The 20,552-nt window shown below is 49.2% G+C and overlaps 7 protein-coding genes across 7 annotated transcripts; 3 read left to right on the top strand and 4 right to left on the bottom strand.

The window, feature by feature from the left end:
• Window positions 1-779: 779 nt before the first annotated feature.
• Window positions 780-1,871, bottom strand: FMAN_12581 (uncharacterized protein; the record flags this gene model as incomplete). Its single annotated transcript, XM_041831427.1, has 2 exons — window positions 780-1,117; window positions 1,175-1,871. The coding sequence occupies 2 exons, from the start codon at window positions 1,869-1,871 to the stop codon at window positions 780-782; spliced, it is 1,035 nt and encodes a 344-aa protein (XP_041681991.1).
• A 2,053-nt stretch (window positions 1,872-3,924) lies between these two features.
• On the bottom strand, window positions 3,925-5,154 carry FMAN_12582 (uncharacterized protein; the record flags this gene model as incomplete). Its single annotated transcript, XM_041831426.1, has 1 exon — window positions 3,925-5,154. The coding sequence occupies one exon, from the start codon at window positions 5,152-5,154 to the stop codon at window positions 3,925-3,927; it is 1,230 nt and encodes a 409-aa protein (XP_041681990.1).
• A 1,381-nt stretch (window positions 5,155-6,535) lies between these two features.
• Window positions 6,536-10,132, top strand: FMAN_12583 (uncharacterized protein; the record flags this gene model as incomplete). Its single annotated transcript, XM_041831425.1, has 1 exon — window positions 6,536-10,132. One exon carries the CDS (start codon window positions 6,536-6,538, stop codon window positions 10,130-10,132), a length of 3,597 nt encoding a protein of 1,198 aa, XP_041681989.1.
• Window positions 10,133-11,658: 1,526 nt separating this feature from the next.
• FMAN_12584 (uncharacterized protein) lies at window positions 11,659-12,819 on the top strand (the record flags this gene model as incomplete). Its single annotated transcript, XM_041831424.1, has 4 exons — window positions 11,659-11,985; window positions 12,039-12,224; window positions 12,281-12,686; window positions 12,740-12,819. The coding sequence occupies 4 exons, from the start codon at window positions 11,659-11,661 to the stop codon at window positions 12,817-12,819; spliced, it is 999 nt and encodes a 332-aa protein (XP_041681988.1).
• A 501-nt stretch (window positions 12,820-13,320) lies between these two features.
• FMAN_12585 (uncharacterized protein) lies at window positions 13,321-14,396 on the bottom strand (the record flags this gene model as incomplete). The annotated part of the gene is made up of 3 exons (XM_041831423.1): window positions 13,321-13,516; window positions 13,569-14,050; window positions 14,121-14,396. 3 exons carry the CDS (start codon window positions 14,394-14,396, stop codon window positions 13,321-13,323), a joined length of 954 nt encoding a protein of 317 aa, XP_041681987.1.
• Window positions 14,397-14,921: 525 nt separating this feature from the next.
• Window positions 14,922-17,016, top strand: FMAN_12586 (uncharacterized protein; the record flags this gene model as incomplete). Its single annotated transcript, XM_041831422.1, has 2 exons — window positions 14,922-15,197; window positions 15,253-17,016. 2 exons carry the CDS (start codon window positions 14,922-14,924, stop codon window positions 17,014-17,016), a joined length of 2,040 nt encoding a protein of 679 aa, XP_041681986.1.
• Window positions 17,017-17,621: 605 nt separating this feature from the next.
• Window positions 17,622-20,108, bottom strand: FMAN_12587 (uncharacterized protein; the record flags this gene model as incomplete). Its single annotated transcript, XM_041831421.1, has 3 exons — window positions 17,622-18,238; window positions 18,290-19,970; window positions 20,028-20,108. The coding sequence occupies 3 exons, from the start codon at window positions 20,106-20,108 to the stop codon at window positions 17,622-17,624; spliced, it is 2,379 nt and encodes a 792-aa protein (XP_041681985.1).
• Window positions 20,109-20,552: the final 444 nt, after the last annotated feature.

Genomic DNA, 20,552 nt, shown 5'->3' with positions numbered 1-20,552 from the left:
GTCCCACATACTTGGCTCACCTTCCAGGTGTGGCGAGCGATGCATTCTGTGTGGCTGGATCTGTCCAGTTTGAGGGGTGGGATGACATAGCTTGTTGCGCCCATGGAACCGGGGTGAGGCTCGAAATTAATTGGAGCTATCACCACCAAGATCTTGGCTGAAAGTGGTCGCGTTATTTTGGACTGCACCCCTGGCTGATCCGCCATCTCGATCACTTCAACGACCATCCTGTAATACAGATACAAAAAGCAACGGACTATGCACTTTTTGAAGCCATGAAACATGTTCAGGACGCCACTTTCGACTATTACACTGGCAGTCGTTGCACAAATTCCGGAGAGAAAGAATGTCGTAATCTTCCAGCTTGTGACATACAGTTTCGTCACACGCAAACAAACGGGTTTGGTTTCCTGTGACAGGTTGCAGAGTCATTGCCGTTTGCAAACCCCAGGCTCTGCTTGGCATATCGAAGATACAGTATATTCGGTGATTGAACAATTGGATTAAAACATGCTAGTATTGAGTTGATATGCCTTATCCACTTGTTCTAGATACAAACACAAATTATACCCTGCCCCGTCTCCCTCCAGCTGCGAATACCAATACATATGAAGAGCTTGCTCTGAGTAATCGCCTTAGGGAATGTATGGCACTATTACTTAGGAGCCTGCAGTTCTTGTAGCTGATAGAATGAGACTACGGATGACCTGACTCTAAACCAACGCTATATGTTGAAGCCCTCAAAATATATTTTATGCCCAATTCTCGGTTCAACTCAATTACGGTCTGGCGAGGCTCAACTCTGTCTCTGGAACAATGCTCGAGTGACGATTGATGCGATGTTCTGCACCTGTACTCATTTCCTGCGGAAGTGTCGTACTACCAACCATTTCTGAAGCGACATCCATCTGTTGGTTGTGACTGTGATTGTACTGTTGCTGGTACGGAGGAAGAAAGTTGGGACTGTGTGCGTGTTGGGAACTGTGCTCCGGCAGGTATGTGAAGGATTGCGGTTGTTCAGAATGAGAAATATTCGGAAAATACTTTTGGAACTGTTCAATGGAGGATATACCGCTATTGTGTGGATCCATAACCGTGGGAGATGAAGTGAATGACTCTACGTTTTGTTAGTGTTAATCTCCTTCTGGACGAGTCTACCCACGCTGATAGCCACTCATGGGAGATTGGGCGACGAATGTGCTCGGATGGATAGGACCACTTGGAGGCGGAAACGGATTCGATGTAAGTGTCGGTGCAGCTGGAGGCACACTATAACCTGGGTCGTGTTCTCGTTGATGCTTGTTCTTCTGTCGGGGCTTCCACCAGAAAAGCCAGGCCACGAGAACGAGGGCAATCAGACCTCCGACTGACGCACCCACAGCGATGCCGGCAGTAGCTCCAGCTCCCAAGCCATCGCCCTCATTTGCATCAACTACAGAGGTGCTCGAGGCTGTGGTAGAGGCCGTCTCGGACACACTCGAGGTAGTAGAGCTTCGACTTTGGCTAGGGTGAAGAAAGTTGAGTCTGTTATCCTCAATTTCAGATAACTTAGCCGGCACAAGCTTTGCCCTTGGACACTCTGAGCTACAAGCGTTCTGGCTGCAGCATCCCAGGAATGGCGGTTCGGTATGGGCACACGAGTACCAGTTGTCAACACCTTGAGAGTTGTCACAGTCTTGCTGGGGAAGCTGAGAGTATTTATCAGAGTCGAAGGATGTTGCACGTAAATCGCCATCAGGGCAGGTTCCGTTATTCCTGCCACATGGATCATTGACACAACAACCTATAAACTGCGTATCGTCATCTTCACAGATGTAGAAACTGCCTCCGTAAGGGCACGAGAGACCCCAATGCGTATGAGCCTCGGACATGGAGCTTTGAAATAGAGTATTGAACCTCGAAAAGGATTCTGATGAAGTGCAATGTTTGTTATGGTAGCGTCTCAAGACGAGTTCTGGAAGCCTCTGAAGAAGATGAAGCAGGATGACTGAGGGCAAAGGTAAGAGTAAGGGATCAGTAAAGCCCCCGACTTTCAACTAACATGGGACCCTCGCTTGTTGCCGTCGAGTGACAGTATCAGCTCACGTAAGTAGCCTCTTTCTACTTTCAACGCACAGCCCGCACGGGAATGCACCTGAGAGATTGTGGGCAGCATGGGTATAACTGGACGGAGTCCGGACGACATCTATGCCTATCCCTCCAGCTGGGACAGGCCAGCTCAGCATACGGCTGCGAACCCCAAGTATTAGTCCACATTCGTGCCCCAGACCAAGCAGTCAAGACTTGTGGCGACTTTGGCAGCGGCAAGTTCTAGAGCTTGTCCGACCAAGGGCTTGATGCTGTGAAACAGCACCAGGCTGTGATGAGATTTCATTGCAGCTATTACCAGAGGCAATGTTGGCTTGAGTTAACTCTATGTGATATTCACTTCCAGTGCCAAATATAGGATCTTCTTGAGCCGTCGGTGCCGCATTTGGAGACAAGGATGTTCAGCTCAGTCACCAACCCTTGCGCAACTTGTGTCACTAGGTCATCACACACACGCCGAACATTGTAGGCGATGAGAAAAAGCACGGTGAAGCGTATTCCTTTGCTTAATTTGGCTCCTGAAAAGAATGGAAAAGACTTGGCCAGGATACTGGATCCATTGTATCAGGGCTAAGACGTAAATAACTGCGCTATGGTCTTAGTAAAACTATGAATAGCATCCTATAATACCACCATAAGCTTAGATATAGAGCTCAACGATGCTTGGCGACGGCAAACACTTTCATCTCTTCTGTTGTCAATGAGCATGGCACTTGCATGTGGCTTTTTGGTATTGGTTTTGACGTTCATCCCGAGCCTTTTATGAAAGCGTGGTTCCAGCTTTGCTTGCTGCTGTAGCCCTTGGCCATTGAGGCAGTGATTCCATAGCGCCCATCCGACTTTTGATACGCCATCAGCCGTGCATTGCTCCTCCTAGTCGCAATGAAGATGATCGGAAACATTCCATCTCCAAGACCAAACAAGGACATTGAAGCAATATCCTCCGTGTTTGTCGTATCTCCAGCTTCAAATGCACGAATTCCATAGTGTGCAAGGTGATCACCAAAAATAGACCCCTCTTTGTTGTCACCTCCACCGCATTTCACGTCACAGCCTTGTTTGTCTGACTTGATGACTTGGTTAAATGATGCCAAGGTACTGGTGCCCAAGTAGACAGCACAGATCACAATTTGCACCATATCCAAGAGGCGCTTTTGCGAAATTAAACCGCAAACCAACAAAAGAGTTTTCCCTGCATATGCAACGCCCGAGGCTGCCAGAATATGACACCTCGAATTACATGCCGCAAGATGAAAGGACACAGACTTATTGATTAGAAAAGTCGGCTGGCTTTGATTATGCTTGATTCAGTTCCATTACCTTTTTTCTGGGCAATGGTGCAGGCGAGAACGGGTATCTGCGTGCAGTCTCAGCATCCCAGAAGCAATGTTTATCGCGGCGGCAGCCAGTGAAGCTACCACTCGTCAAGGATGCTTGAGAAAGAAGCTGTCCCCAAAAGGAACGCTAGATGCTAGTGTCGGGTGATCAGAGTTGATTTCTCCGCTCTTGGACAGGAATTGTATCTTCGTTACTGTCGAAAGGGCCGATGGTATTTCGTCAGATGTTACTTCATGCAACGAGAGTTGGCGTGTGTAAGCAAAGCATTGGACCAACCACCCTTTCATCGCCATTCGCATCATTTGCTTCATGACTGCTGAACTCTTCGAATTGCCCATCAGTCTCGTCATGATCGATTGAAAAACACTGCGCCAAGAACCATTCTGAACAAAGGAATGCACCGAACGGCTCAGCACAAGACTCTGGCTTCCAGGCCCACCAGCATTTAGGAGCCGGGGGGTGGCAATGGATGTCTGTGAACGGAGCTCATGCGTTGGCTCAAACTCCGGGTTGATCGGCAAATACCTGCGGCAGCTGCTCACCCTGAACCCTTTGTCCAAGTTGCGCCACAAAGGACCACGCAGCGCGGGAGATGCTCTGGCTGAGATCACCTGGCATTATGATCTTTAGGCGACTCTGACCGAGCACGAACCCAGCGCAGGAGATCTGAGTAACATGTACGGCGGGATGGAAAAGATCAAGCGCAAGATGGTGATGTAGATAGAGTCCCAAGGCTTCCGTAAAGGGGGATGCTTCGGAAGGACCCTTTGTACGCCAAGCCCAGCCGTCATCTGTGTTACCTCCAGCAAGCCTGCGTCGTTCACGGGCGTCTCCTTGCCAAGAAGCATCAACTGGGATATGGCTCTTGTCACCAGCACGCGCAAAGCGGCGAAGGTCTTGTGCAGATATGGTGATATCAACAGATCGAAGCCCTGGGTTAGGCTTGGTTTCTTCTTGAGTTTGGGGTTCGTCGATAGCTGTTGGGTCCTCGCTGATCTGAAGCGAGACGTTGAATGCAAGTGTTATGGTGAAGTCAATACCTCGGTCGTTGAGACCTTCGTTTACGATCCAGCTTTCCCATACTCCGAGAATAGTCTTAGTCCCCATTGTTATCCGACTGACGCGACAGTCGAAAGAAGCAGCAAGCCAATTTGCCACAACGGTCTTGAGTTGCTGGGGCATGCGCATCAATAATAATGGCAGATGTAGAAACCTGCTTTGATCGTTCATTTGCCGCGACTGTGAGGAATCTGATAGCCCAGGTAGAAGAATCGCAGCATAAGCAGCATTCTCATGCTCTATGCTTATCCAGAGCCCTTGTTTCTGGTCGTCTGGAAGGTCGCTCTGGTCGCCGCGTGGAGCTTCGAGGTCGAGATCAGGCGCGTCTTCACCCAAAAAGGTACTGGCAAGAAACCATTCGATTCGGACACCCTTGAGAGTACCAACTTGACCAAAAGATGTATCTGCTGCCTCCAGACTGAGTTGAATGCCACGAACTACATCACCGACAAGGGTATCACGAAGGCGACGGGCGATGACCTGGAGCCGTTGGCCTGCGAGACGCGATTTCCCAATGTGCATGGGGGAAACGCGATGAGTTGAGAAAGTCGTGTTGAAGAAGGGCGGAACCGCTTCATCGTTGGTGGTTTCAGAGGCGGTATTGAGCGACTGCGCTGGGGATTGCTGAACCTCTGCAGACGCAACGCCTTGAGCACTCAGGCGCGCCATCTTTGCAACCAGGCCAGTATTTTCTCAGTGCTTGATGCCTTTGTGCTTCTGGTGTCTGAACTGATTGTTGGCTTGCTGCTATTGTTCTGGTTTGAATCTTGAATGTGGGGGCTTGAAAGTGTGTCAGACGCGTCTTTGGGAGCGCTTTTGTTGAAAGAAATTAACAAAGAATGAGGAGAATCGAACCATGAGATTCCATACGCACCTGAGGTAGTTCTTCAAGCCATAACCCCACAATGTCACAACATTTACCTCATGGCAGAGAAATCTCTGTAAGATCGGTAGGCACCTCGAGATGAAAGTTGGTGCGCACCATCCAGGCTGGCTCGAAAGAACCTTAACGATCGCGTAGATGTGATGACTAAGCTTGTAGAGGAATGATCACATCTTCTTTCCTTGCAATTCAACTCACCGTTTCCCTTTCATCTCCCATCATTATCGGAGAGAAACTTAGCTACCTATTAGCGGAGGCAGACTCGACTTTCCATGAATGCTTTCTGATCGCCCTCATAGATGAGATATTCATCATTTCTCACCCTCAGGTGCGGTCCTGGGGGTTAAGCCTCACTGAGACATGCCGCTGAGTGTGCACCGGCTCTGTCTGCTTCAGAACAAGGTCTATCCCACTTCAATATGGACAGCCGTCCCGAATAGTGGCCGCATTGTCCAGTAGCCATGAATGCTAAACAAAGGCAACATGTCGTCAATAAGCGCCTCTAATACCAATTTTGGGTCATTGAGGTGCCTCGACTTGTGCTCTCGTCCCTTGATAGTTCAATAAGTTTGTTCGATCGACCAACACTGGACCAGCCACTCGGACTCGAAACAAAGGAGATGACAGACGTCAGTGATCCTCACGGTATCTGAGTTTCGAAACTCCAACTGCCCGTGCATCTAATGTGGCCTATGGAGAGGATTGAGAAGACAAAGGAGTGCCCTCAAGAAAATCTGGGAGTGCCATTGTGAGGGTCTGGCAAATGTATCTGGACATAACTATGGCGTTAAATCAGTGAGTAGAACGGATACTAACACACAGCACTGAATGATCGTGAGCTGCCCAAAAGTCCCCTGGTGGTTGTGTTTTCTTTGTCCCTCCAAATTCTATCGTGGACTTAAGCTTCCGATCACGCTCTTCAGATGTTCATATCAACCAGGCAGCCTATAAGTCTGACAAAGGTCTTCAAGAGAGATACTGCGACTGCTCGAGACTATCGACATTGTTCTTTGGGAACTCTTCCTAAGCGTTTTCATCTGCGAAAGGTCTGAGTTTAATATCGGGAAACCTTTCTTTACCCATTGTCTCTACAAACGAGTCAATCCCCTTACTAAGACAGCATTTGAACCATGAAACAGCTCTCAACAAGGGAGCTTGCATATCATAATGACCGACGAGTGCCAGGAACCAACTGAATACGAATACTCGAACTACCATGTCAAGTGGCTCGGGAAAAACTACAAGCTAGGCGATCCAACGCATGGAACGGTCCTGGATGCGGATCTCGAAGACCTTGCTAGGGAGGAGCATCTTCGTGCGAAGGAAACGATACACGGCCAATCTATGAGAAGTGCCCGCGCCCTTTGTGCATTTCATGGTTATGGAAGAAACTCTGTGTGGCCACCATTTGATCCTGGAAGGCCCACCGAAGAGCTTTTGGAAGAATTGAGGCATGTCAACCAGTTTGTTCAATCGGAATGGTCGAGATGGAGTGAAATCGTAGTCGGCAAAGAGCGAGAGATCCAGGAGATCATCATAAACCTCACTGATGGAAAAGTCAGAGACCGGGATGGGAAGAATCTATGCATTCAAGACTGCCTGGAGGAAAGCTGGGAAGAGACCAGAAATGTGTTCAATGCCGAGTATACCAAACGCCATTCAAAGTCAAGACCCGTTCACATGGAGAGTGATTTCAGCCTGGATCCTGAAGGCTATATCAACCCCAACCATTCAAGTGATCTCGACGAGTTTGCCCATGAATATCTCCGCAACATCAGAGTCAACTTCCACTGGATGAACAACGGTGAACCGAAGATACTCGAGGAAAAGAGACAGTACCCACTCTATCGCAGTACGGCCAATTATCGCGACGACAGGAAGGCTATGGAAGACGCTATCATGGACGATGTCGAGTTCCGAAATTTGAGGAAACCGAGTCCAGACCCTGCAGCAGACGCCTCCGAACTAGCCGGGTATAAATTGGAAGTAGAAGATGCACTGCGAAGGCAAAGAGCTCATTTCTTGGTCTCGCACATCAACAAGGAAGATCTTTCTATCCCACTCAATATGCTCATGTTCATCCACTATCGGGCCCGACTTCATCCAATTGACTTTGCTTTCCAAGATAACAATCGTATGCACCTAGGAAAGCAGTCCCATATTTTGTCAGGCGCTTGCGATCCTTCGTTTTATGTCATGTTTGTCCCAGTAAACGACCATGAGCACGAAAATCCATACCGAAGAGCTTGGTGCGAACCTCGGATTTTTTCCAAGCACTCACCCGAGATGGATGAAGATAGGTTTGAGGACTTGCAATCCGCAGGGCGCATGTTCGGTAGCATGGAAGCATGGCTTATACTGCAGTCCCAAGCTATTACATACCTCTTCTTGGCTGCTTTCTGCAGACAGATGCTAGATCTGGCAAAGCATGAGCTGATTACAGGCCACATTAACCGACTCAGCAAAAAGGAGATCCTGGAAATTGAGATTTCAGCAATACAAAAGATCAATATGCTGAAAGAAAAGAAGGGAGCCGAAACAATGCAAGACATCGCATCCATTCGACAATATGAACCAAATTGCACCGGGTTCAACCTGCAAAGGTATCGCACTAAGCTCAAGGACAAAAGTGCGGCGGCTGAAGAACACATCATGAACCTTTTTGACGACCCTGTCTACCTGACCAAATACATCGCGGAACAAAAGGACCATCATTGGACTAATATTGTCGAAGACTCAACGTATCTGCCGAACGAGTACTCTCAGAGCTACCATGATCCAACTTTGCGTAACGTACTATATCGAAGTTGCATGAGGAGTGTACTGAGAAGGGCCTTTTTCGAGTTCTTCATATGGGAAGCCATTACAAATGCCTTGGAAGATTTTGAAACCTTCGAACAGGAGACACTCAAAGAACCACCCAAGATGGAAGAATTCGGGTACTTCAAAAGGACTGCTGCACCTAGACCTCATGTTTCTGAAGGATTTGGTACCTATACAGCAAAATACCTTCAAATTCAGGAGTTGATCCGGCACGCCGCGGCTTTCTTCATCTTCGCATTCCGTAAAGAAGCAATCCATGCCGCTTCTGAGCCCATGCGCAACACCTACCTTACCATTAAAAGGCCAGAATACAGGCAGGATTGGTTGATCAGAGAATACTATGACAGCGAAGACATTATGCTTGACTTCCAAGAAAAGGCTTTGCACAGTGACCGAGGGGGAAAACATCGCATCGTGGCTGGGCTTATTGAGAACTTCATTTCGAATAAGCATTCCTCCATGTATGTCGGCATCCGGAAGACTACGGATAAAGTAAAGAGACATATTGAAGCCCACAACCGTGACGCTGGGCCAGAAGACAAGTTCTCAAATCTGATCAGCCAAACAATCGATGGTTTGGATTTACTTGCCGATGTTGCAGAGCATCTGGAGCTTATTCCTGGCATGTCCCGCAAATCTAACGAATGGACGAAGGAGTCCGAGAAAGACTTTCGCGAGATGGTTTCTAGGATGCTCCAGGAGTTTTCATCTTATGACCTCTTTGCGCTCGACAACTGTGATTTCCGAGACAAACATGTCCCTGCTAAACGGACGCATCGAATATTCCGCTTTCTCGACGAATTGCAAGGATTCGATGTCAAAGAACAGGAGATGAGCTATGGCAAGGCGAAGGGCGACATCAAGCGCTTTGGTGCATCTCTTCTCCGGGGGCTCATATATCCATTGAATGAAAAAGACAATGAGCTTATATATAGGCACAAAACCTGGGGCACGAGTATCAAACCACTTTATGATAGAGGGAAAGTATTCCCAGCAAATGGACGGGCACTGGAGCGTTTGACGAAATGCATGGGAATCACCAGGGAGCAATTCACCTTTGCCGAAACTGAGCATCCTCTCGATCTTGATGCCCAAGGATCCAACCGCATACAGAAGACCTCTGAGGAGGATAGAAAGATCAGATCGGAAATATGGCTAACCTTCAGGGAAAGGATGACGAAACATCGGCAAGAGCAGAAGAAAAAGCAGGGATATCAGAAGAAGCGCAATAAAGATAAGGTACGGCCGCTGAAGCCGTCTGAACCATACAGGGTCAGCAAGGATAATAAGGGAAAGGCGCCTTTACGAACGACGGGGAATCAATTGCGAGAAGAGATGAAGGCGGGCGAAGATGTAGAAATGGAGGACGTGGGCTTTGAAGTTTCACCCATGAATGATCGAACTCAGCCCCTGAATGCACCACAGGATATATTCAATGCTCGACCGGCCCGTGTGCGTCCTCCGAGCACATACAGGCCTCCACCTCCAAAGCCGGCACACCGTACAGAACCTGTTCTGGATCCTAAGCTGGCACCAGACGGACTGCCCAAGGGGGAAATCAACAAGCATGCATGGGAGACACTGAAGTCACTCACGTTGCGGAAAATAACATACACCAACGCTCAGGGCAAAAGGGTTACAGAAGAACTCCCAGCGGTGAGTTTGAACGATGTTGATAGTACATTTCGCGGCGAGCTCGGGTTTCGTCTGGAATTTGGCAAGGGTCGGCACCGTAAGTTCATATGGACTGAGGATTGTGTATGGCCAGAATCGTGTCGGTTGAAGAATTTCAACTTCAACCCTGACAAAAACGCGACAAGAGGCTCGGACTTGATACAGGAAACAATGAAAAATTGGAGCTTATGTTTGGAGGATGCTGGAATTACTTGGGGCCTTGTAAAGCAGTGGTGTACACAGAAGAAGGGGGACAAGGAGACATAGTTAGGATTTTGGGTTCCAAGAAGCTGTTAGAAAGCTACCCGCCTGTTTTTCTTTTTGTTCGTGTATCTATTTTATCGACTTCTTTTTGTTTACCTGTTGTTGTGTCTCGTTCTCAGTCGCAAAACGTGATCGAAATCACAATCACGAGTTCATGTTGTTCTCAAACAAGTGCACAAGATACGTCCAGTTGCCAACAACAGGTGTGCAGTGCAATCAGTAGGTACTTGTAATGGCTAAGAATTCTTTCTGGCTTAGAACTTGGATTGTTTACACTGAGGGGAGACCCATCATGAGTCGTCTCTCAAAGATCCACGAAGTGCTCAAAAGGGTCCCCGGCCTTTTATCATGATTATATCATATCTTGATAATTTGTGAGTCAGAATATCCCCACGATTATCTGACACTTATCAACCTATGAAGGGCATCCAGCATGAATACATACAAGATTCTCTCCTTTCATCATGGTTGCTACCCCTCATGACAACTTTGAGATGGAGTCTTCACCACAAAATACCAACCAACGTTAGCATTAGATTACACTAAGTTCGTCTTCTCCATATTCCTCCTAGAAGCCCCAGGAATTGGGTAGGTACAGCCGGGCCAATAATACACAAGAATCGTCTGTTAGTAGTAGCAATAAAGCACTGACTCGAGGTAACTAGGCTAGGGGAGGAAAGAAAACTCAGGACCTTAATCCTAAATGACAAAAAGACTTGGGTAATTTTACAAGGAATTTAGGATATCATTTGCCGAGTTTATTCTGACACCTCATATCAAGATCCGGTGTTTTCTTGCCCCCAGAGGGTAGGCCAAAAGCTTGCACGCCATGAGTTACCAAAGGCGAAAAAAAAAAAGTCACTGATATCATTCTCAGGTGAACCCACATCGCAACAACAGCACCTAGCGCTAACAAATGCGGGCTTTTAGTCCCTTCAATGGGGCAATGACGCCTTTTGACGTGGGGCAGTAATGGAAATTGCCCCGCGGCGTCTCTCTTTAGGTTGATTTGCGTTGGTGACAGGCACGGGCAGTTTGCGGTTGGTGTTTCTGTAGAAGCTTCTCGATCCATGCTTTGACTAGCGAATCAGCCTCTGTGAAAGCTCTTCGGAGCTGCCCATTCGGGCATCATGAGTACCCTTTTAGTGCAACAAGTCATAGTTACCTGTTACAGCTATCCAAGATGTGAGGAGTGTGGTGGGGGAGGGAGCCGTCACCACCAGGGTTCTCGATGGCATTGGAGAACGATCAAGATGTAAATGTGGATATCTATGGCGATAGCAAGTCCTGTCCTGTCCTGTACTGGGTCCTCGTCTGGTGTCATACCGCGTCCACGTTCACTAACATTACCTTACCTGCCTTACTCTTGCGTTTCTGGCGGTTGTTGCAGCTACGCAAATCTTGTTATAAACCCCTCCACCTCTCCTCTCCCACGTTCACCTTTCCCTCATTTCTCTGTTTCCCATTCTCATCTCACACTGACACAATCCTCTCACATAACACACTCACCCAAACAAACAACCGCAACCATGTCTTTCGGTCGAACTGTCACCCTCAACTCGGGCCACAAGATGCCCCAGATCGGCTACGGCACCTGGCAGGCTGCCCCAGGTGAGGTCGGCAACGGTGTCTACGAGGCCCTCAAGGCTGGCTACCGCCACCTCGATCTTGCCAAGATCTACCAGAACCAGCGTGAGGTCGGCGAGGGCATCAAGAAGGCTCTCAACGATGTCCCCGGCCTCAAGCGTGAGGACATCTTCATCACCGGCAAGCTCTGGAACAACAAGCACCGCCCTGAGGAGGTTGCCGGTGCTCTCGATGACTCCCTCGAGGAGCTTGGTCTTGACTACCTTGATGTGAGTCCAGGCTTCATTTACTCGTTTCCGCGCACAGCTAACCACTCCACCAGCTCTGGCTGATCCACTGGCCCGTTGCCTTCAAGAACGGCCCCGAACTCTTCCCCCTAAAGGCCGATGATAAGAACAAGACGGAGCTTGACCAGGGCGTCACCCTGTCCCAGACTTGGGAAGCCGTTACCAAGCTGCCCAAGGAGAAGGTTCACTCAATTGGTGTCTCCAACTTCTCCATTGACATGGTAAGTTTCCGCTATGCCTCGCCCCAACCCGTGGACAAACAACTGACCCCCACTAGCTTGAGACCATCATCAAGGACACTGGTGTCACCCCCGCCATCAACCAAGTCGAGCGCCACCCTCGTCTTCCCCAGCCCGAGCTTGTCAAGTACCTGAAGGAGAAGGGTATCTACCTGACCGCCTACTCTGCCTTCGGCAACAACTCATGGGGCGAGCCTCTTCTCATCAACACCCCCGAGGTCAAGGCTATCGCTGAGCGCCTCAGCAAATCCAAGGGCAAGGAGGTCACACCCGCCCAGGTTATCCTCGCCTGGTCCACCCTCGACAACCACATCGTCATCCCCAAATCCGTTACTCCCGCTCGTATTCGCAGCAACTTCGAGGAGGTGGAGCTTGACGAGAAGGCGATCAAGGAGCTTGAGAAGTTCGGCGATAAGCCCCAGCGTTTCAACATCCCCAAGACCTGTAAGTCTCGATCCATAATCCCAAATACCTGAATTTCGATTAACATCTTCCAGACTCTCCTGATTGGGACATTGATGTTTTCGGTGACGAGAAGGAGAAGACCGCTACCCACAAGGTTGTTCTCAAGCTGTAGAGGCTTTCATGATACCAAGTTATGATGCATGACGACATAGAATTTATCAGTTAAAAGGTTGAGCGGATGAAATCTTGACCGTAGAGAAGAAATACAAAAATTAATGATCATCATATCATCTCTCCATCCTATAATACAGTGCTTACACCCTGACAACTGCCGAGCGAATCATTGCGTTTCGTTTTGTTTTGGCATCAACTGCCGATATGTCTCGGGATCAACCATCCACGTGTCTGAGCAATTCGAAGGGTTTGTAAATACAACAATCTAGAATGAATAGTATGTCCCCAACAAATAATACCGCAATTGGTGAACTGTTCTGAAATCGCCATTTCCATACCAAATAATGCTGTGACAGCGTCTTCCCCATCTCCAATACGTAGCCAAAATATTCCAAATCATATATGCACCTTGTCCCAAATAAATTGTATACATCGTAGGGTTCTCCGTGTATTGCGCCATCGTTTAGTAGATATTGTCTGCTGTATGTATTGCCAGTATCTAGGCGCCGACACTGAAGCCGAATGAGCCGTCAAAGACGTCGAGTTTTTTTACGTCGGTGCCTCCTCGGAGGGCTAGCAGAACGTCCATCGCAGGGACTTTGTTGGCAGGATAAAACAGAAGGAGATTGTCCATATCTTCGTCTGTGAGGCCGCACATCTCGTCCCACTTGTAGGTATCGCTAACTTTGGACATCCTATTATCGGGATTGTCAGTATAGTCTACGTGAAGGGCCTCATGAAACTGACCAAAGCATTCGTTTGGGTCCATCCTCAGGCTTGGGGGCCATTTTTCTTAATCTGAGTCGCAGTTCACCGATAGTCTCGATGGCATTGCCAGCATTCTTGGGTAGTTGCTTGGCGATGAACTGCCGAATGGCCGCCGCCAACCTGGGTCCCTTGCCGTTGGTGCTGACCATAATCTGGAGGGGACCATCGCGATGGATACTGCCGAAATAGAAATCGCATTCGGGTGGTACGTCGGCGATGTTGGCGGGAATCCTTCGCTCCTTGCAAAGCTTCCAAACGACGGTCGAGGCGGCCGGGTCGTCGATAGCGACCAGAACCATACTGGCTCCGTCTAAATCTTCGGGCTCGAATACTCGATCGACGTGAGCGACTTGGCCTTCGCTGACTCGGTAGGCGACTTCATCATTGAGGCCGGACTTGGGGCACACGACAGTGACGTTGGCATCGGCGTTGAGGCAGTTTAGAATTCTACCAGCAGCGACCTAAAGAGAATTGTCAGGTAAGATGAATCATTGAGTACACGGTTGTTTGTGATTGATGGGCGCTTCAGACATCAAAGTCCGAGGCTCGGCGCATGTGATGATGATTCAGACGTACCTCACCACCGCCGACAACAAGCACCTTCTTGTGCTTGATTTGCCAGGCTAAGATCAAACTGCCTCCAGGCTGTACAGGAGGATAAGTCTTTGCCATTGCGACTGGAGCAGAAGAGGGGGAAGCAGAAGCAGAAGCAGAAGAAGATTCGGAGGAGGGAGTAGAAGAGGCGGGAGGAGATGCCGGAGATGCCAGCGCCGGCTGGGCTGATACTGGCTTCTGAATGGGGGTCATTTTTCCCCGTCAACTAAAGTCAGGGACGGTAAGTAAAGGTGACAAAGGTTGACTCTTATCGAAGCTGCAGGGGTTATGATAAGACACGGCGGCCCATGGCGGCAAGAAAACTTCAGAACCCGAGCTAGGGGATAAAAATTAACTGGTCTATAACTCGGCACAGACTGCACCACACTTCCTTCGATCTTTTTGTCGCTCAAGATAAAGATCCCAAGTTTTATTGCCCCTATCGGACGGGGAACGGGAGTAAGCGAGTGAGAGCTAACTTTATTTGGCATGGAATGACACATGCTATATGTGTACTTGGTTCACCGCCTTTGGAGCTCCGTATCCAAGGTACCTCTTTATCTGGCATGAGCACCAAGCCACTGGGAGCAATGCCTTGCCAGGCTATCCTGTATCCCCTCAATCCATCATCTTACTTCCAACATACCCCCGCGGCGCAGCTCGAGATAGAGCCCGACCAGCTACGGTCGCACTCTTTCTCATTTTGGCTTTGGTTTCTCATTTTGAAGATTCTTCATCATGTCGGGCCGCAAATTGGGCGGCGGCCGTGTCCTAGGCAGCGGCAGGGGCCTTGCTCCCCCGACACCTCCGATTACGAATGCGCCGCGAGTAGCAAGTCCATTGGCAGCGTCCGAAAGCAGCATCTCGATAGCTTCATCGTCGATATCCCCTCCTGTTAGCGGTATCTCGCCAGATATTCCGGGCCAGGACATTGGAAATAGCATCAGCGTTGGTGCTCAAGGGAAAGGCCCTGCTGATGGCGCACTTGTCTGCCCAATATGCAACGAAGAGATGGTAAGTTATGACATTATCTATGTTGAATGTTGTTAGCTAAATACTGTGCCCATAGATGACTCTTCTTCAACTCAACCGCCATATCGACGACAACCACCAAGAACTACCAGAGGAGGAGCAGGATGAGGTCAAGACGTGGTTTGACAAGCAGGTTCTCAAAGCCAAACGATTTCAGCCTCTCTCACTCATTAACCAAAAACTACGCGGTCTCGATGTCTTCGAATCAAACGAATCACTCCCTGTTGCCGCACCATCTAGTGCTGCTGGGAAGAACCCTCTTGAAGGCCCGGTTGACCCCGACGAACTTATTACACGGCATCATTGGCAACGGTCTACAAGCTACGATCTTTGTACAGATCCGGCGTGCGGAAGAAGTCTGGGACCTTTAAATGGAAGCATAAACTGCCGACATTGTGGACGATTATTCTGCGAGGAACATACCATGTACCAAATGAAATTGAGTCGAAGCGCAAAGCACGAACCGGTTCGAGGATACTGGGCGCGAGTTTGCGAGACATGCTTTAAATCAAGAGATGGATATAACGATCACCAAGGTGTTTTGACGGACCACACTAACGCCTTCGTGGAAATAAGAAGGAAAAAGGTTGAGCGACAGAATCTAGAAATCTCACGACTCGAAAAACGATTAACAAAACTCACAAAACTACTAGCGAACCCTCCCGAAAAACTTCCACAATCCAATGGCTCCTTACTAGGCCCAGTTACATCATTAGCAGGGCAAAAGAACCCCCGGAAGCTCATTGAGCAGTCCGTTGTTACTTGGGAAGAAGATGCTACTGTCTCGAAATGCCCTTTTTGCCAGCAAGAATTTGGCTCTTGGACGTTTAGGAGGCACCATTGCCGTATATGTGGCCGTGTTGTATGCGGCGACCCGCAAACAGGATGTTCTTCTGAAGTTGGCCTTAATGTGTCAAACGAAACTAATGGAGCGACAAAAGCGCCTTCGGGGACTGAAAAGCCCCTGTCAGTAACTGGCGACGGGCAAGTCGGGATAGACATTCGGATGTGTCGTGATTGCAAACACACAATCTTCTCCGCTCGGGACTTTGCAGCTTCCTTACAGCACAAGCCAGTAGATCAACGAGCATACGAAACGTTGAGGCAGTTTGAGCGTGGAATCCAGCAACTTCTACCATCTTTTCATCGAGCCTTACTGAATCTACAACCGGAGAAAAAGGAGAGCGGAGAGATTGATCTTAACAAGCCACCCCCTACACATGCACAGATTCAGGAAGCGGCCAAGATTCGCAAGCGTTTGGTTGATAGCTTTGGAAAATATGGCATTGCTGCGAAGCGCCTGCGTGATCTCCCAACCGAGAGCCCGACACAACGACGTCTTCAAATGGCGATATATACATACGCTAGTGGTTTTCTCCACACAAACATGCTTCCTCTAAAGAGCCTTCCTCAGCTGCTTCGCTCACGCTCATCTGCATCATCTTCTACGGCAGTTTCTACATCACGACTTCTTGCTTCACATCACCACTCAGGATCGAGTTTACGGCACTCAGAGCTAGCTGACGAGACGTCGTCGCAAGCACCTAGTGAAGGAAGTACAGTTGTGAGTCAGCTAGAGGCGGAGGAAAAGGAGCTTCGTGAGCGACTCGTTGTCTTGGAAGAGCAGCGTTTCATGGTTGAAGCCATGGTCAAGACCGCCCAGGGCTCAAGACGGTTTGAGGAAGTCAGCGCTTTGTCAAGAAACGTAGACGAGCTTGATGCTGAGATCAAGGTCCTGAGGAACAAAGTTGGTGGTGTTGAGGAGAGATGGGAAGGGGTCTATCGCAATGGCGTTGCATGAACATGCCATCAGATTATCGGCAAGATCGCCTTGGGTATTGGAGCTGAACTGGAGAATTCATCTGCTTGGTTGTATATAATCACATGGCATTTGCATGGCGTTTGGAGTTTGGAATTGGGCGACACGGGAGTTCTACTGAGACGTAAAGTCTGCCCCTGTCTCTTTTCACATAGCTTATACTCATCGAAGTGAAAGCACCCAGTCAATGACTGTTCTTCATGTCATATATTATACACCATTACTCGTCAAGGGCGCTATCTATCTAACTTCTCCTCATTCCTCTTTTATGCTCACTCTTTCTCGTCCAGAAATAAAGGTATAAGTAGTCGTCCAATCTCCGGTTCTCGTAGACAAAACGAAAATGCAACAAAAAGCTTGAAACAGTAGTGTAACTATAAACAGAAAGGTATGCACCCCATGGCCAAATGGAAGAAAACGCCCATTGCTCTAGTCCACCACGAGCAGGGGTGCTTTTCGGGCTCGGCGGGTATCAAAAGCACCGTGTACAAATAAACACAGAATCGTACAGAAAGTGTAGTCGTTACAGTCTGCAATAAGCACAAACCGATGTGTGCTGTGCAGTCAAAGAATTCGAGAGCTTAGCATCAGTGCACAACACCCTCGACGCCGCCGAGGAAACGTCTCACACGGTTAATTTCGAGCTCCTCGTGTTCACTTTCCACAGCTTTGAGTAGGCCGTCAATAACAGCGTCAACTTCGTCTTCTTGGACTCCCGTGCACAACGCCACTACACGACGGTACTTGACTTCGACATCGCGGCTCCGTCCTTTTAAGGCGGCGACCATCTTTCGAGTCATATCACGACGTCCCTCGACGGCACGAATACGGGCACGTAGAACAGCTGCTGAAGGCAGGAGGCCCTCACCGCCAAAACCACCTCCCGAGGTATCATCAGCGGCTTCGAGCATGGCAGACAGCTCCGTTTCCCATGAAGATGAGGGATTGGGCTGTGACGCTCTGGATTGTTCTTGCATGAGACGGACTTGTTCGTCTTCACGTGCATGTGATAGATTGGCGACCTTTTGCCTAGCTAATTGTTGCTTCTTGAGTGTCGCGCTCAGGTGTTCAAAAGTTCGTCGGGCTTCGCCAAGTTGTGTTGACGTGGTGCGGAGAGTGGTATGAAGGGTGTCGAGAGAAGCCTGTTTGGCCTTCATCTCGGTTTGGAAAGCTGAGCCTGTTTCTGATAATAGGTGAGAGATGGCTGTTCTAATTAGCAATGAACCGATGGATTGTTGAGGTGTGATCAACTTACAGGCTACTATCTCGTCGCTGCTCTCACGACTGCGTTGATTTGTCCCTGTCGCACCATTCTTATCCACATTGACTTCGCCATTCGTCTTGTCCTCAACATTTTCACTGCCAATGCCAAAGTCAAGCGGACGTAAACCAACACGGTTAGCGATATTCGGATCTGCGCCGACCTCTAACAGTTGTGAAATAATACTACGGTTTCCGATTCGAGATGCAATGTTCAGGGCTGTGTCGCCAACACTATCTTGAGCGTTGACTATCTCGCTCATGAAGCGAGCTATTCCCATTTTTGGGTTGGCCGACTGTGAGGCGCTGGGCCCATTCCCGTTGGTAGCCTGGCTGTTAGGTGCGCTACCTTGCCTTACAACCCACTCCAGAAGGCTTTCGAGGTAATATCGGCTTGCAGCGTTGCGCCCCTTCACAGCGCTCGTTACCGCAATGTGATGAAGCACTGTCCGTCCCTTGTGGTCCCGAGCCTCTATGGTGCTGCCCAAAACCTCTAGGAGGTCAGGAAACGAGTTATGATCCTGAGAATTTGTGACTAAACATGCCCTCATCAGGGCCGTTTCGCCGGAAGCATTTACGCGGGACGGGGAAGCGCCAGCAGCGATGAGAGCACGGAGCAGAGGCATGCGGGCAAGTGTAGCAGCCCAGTGGAGAGCAGTATGGCTCTGCAAGTCGATGGGCATATCCAATTCTTTTGGGGTGTAACTTCGAAGCATATCATGCTTCGTGGGATCGGTGCCAGGGGCTTCCAGAAACAAGCTCATCAGCATGTTTCGCTTCATCTCGACCTCGGGGGACATCTCGTAAGGGAGAGGCGCCAGGGGCCCACTACCCTCGTCCACTGGCGAGCCATCCTGCATAGTATTTTGGGTGTAGATAAATGACTCGTTTGGTTCCGTTGGTGATCCAGGGAAGGCCGCTGCATACATGTCCATATTTTGCCCATATCCGCCAAAGCTATCGCCTGGTGTCATGGTCACTCGTTGGCGTTTTCGGGGAGGCTCTGTCTCGTTCATCTGAACTGAGTTGTTAATCTGTTGCGTAGAGTATGCCGAATCAACTTGTTGTCCATAATCAGAGGCAAAGCTCTGTTGAGAGTTGCTGGGGAAATCATCTCCGTTCTGCATGGATGCTTGGCGGCTAAAGGAGGGTGCTCTCGAGGGGCCATTGCGGCTTCGAGGGCCTGGTGAATCGAAGCGAGCTTTGCTGATGGCGGCGACGGCATGTGAGGCAGTGGTCGAGATGTTCTTAAAGAATGTCCCACTTAGACCATTAGGTCTTCCATCCGTGCTTTGATTATACAACCGTTTCCTCTGTGCGGCCATGGCTTGTTCCTTTGTTGGTGTATTAAAATCGCCTCGACCAGCAACACCTCCGTCTTGACCCATGTCGTAGGTCAGGAGTGGTCGCAGAAGCTCCTCAACGCCGTATTGACGGCAAACTTGGACACCTCGATCGAATTTTATCCAAGTACCTTGATATTTTCCATAACCACCTTGAACTTTTTCGTGCTCGCCCGTCTGGATTTCTTTCTCGAGAATCTTGGTGCGCTTCCCCTTATCTACTCCGGCAACTTTTAGGATCTGGGTCGCATTGAGCCATGAGTCGTTGCGACGGCGCATCACGGCGACATTGTTGACCTCCATCTCGTATACATCCACGCCAGAATACGATGCCTATATCAGACGACTGTTAGCAAAGGGGGAGTAGTGTTATTTTTGGGAGTTGCATACCGAGTAGATGGTAGCACCTTCAGAGTCACCATTGTAACCTCTGAATGAGTTACCCACACCCGATTGCGATTGTTGGCTCATGCTGAATGATTGTTGAGATGATTGCGATGCTGACGGCATCTCGTATTATAGGGTGGGAGCTCGCAGCGTGATATTATCACTTTCTCGGCTAACAGGGCTTTTCGAGGTTGATTGATGAAGAGCGTAATAGCATCACAGCGCCAACCAGTACCACAAGAACAGGTCGAAAGGGTATGTACAATCAGCAAGGAAACGCGCAAAGTTTGAAACAAGAGGTCGATGTGGCCGGCCAGTATGATAGGATACAGTATTTTGAAACTGCCGTAAGAGGCTAAAGGCAGTTATCCGGGCTCGCTCATGCGCTTCGTCGTCGGAGTTTCAGTCGTTTTGTGCGCCCAGGAATTGGGTGGTTGCAGAATGAAGATGGAGTTGAGACGAGATGAGTAGCTCGAGATAGTGCAGTGGGCGGGCCAGGGCGGAGTTGTGCAAGTGATTGGAAGTGAG

Source organism: Fusarium mangiferae (genome assembly GCF_900044065.1).
Source record: "Fusarium mangiferae strain MRC7560 genome assembly, contig: FMAN_scaffold005, whole genome shotgun sequence".
Lineage (NCBI taxonomy): Eukaryota > Fungi > Ascomycota > Sordariomycetes > Hypocreales > Nectriaceae > Fusarium > Fusarium mangiferae.
This window is presented reverse-complemented; position numbering and strand designations above follow the sequence as displayed.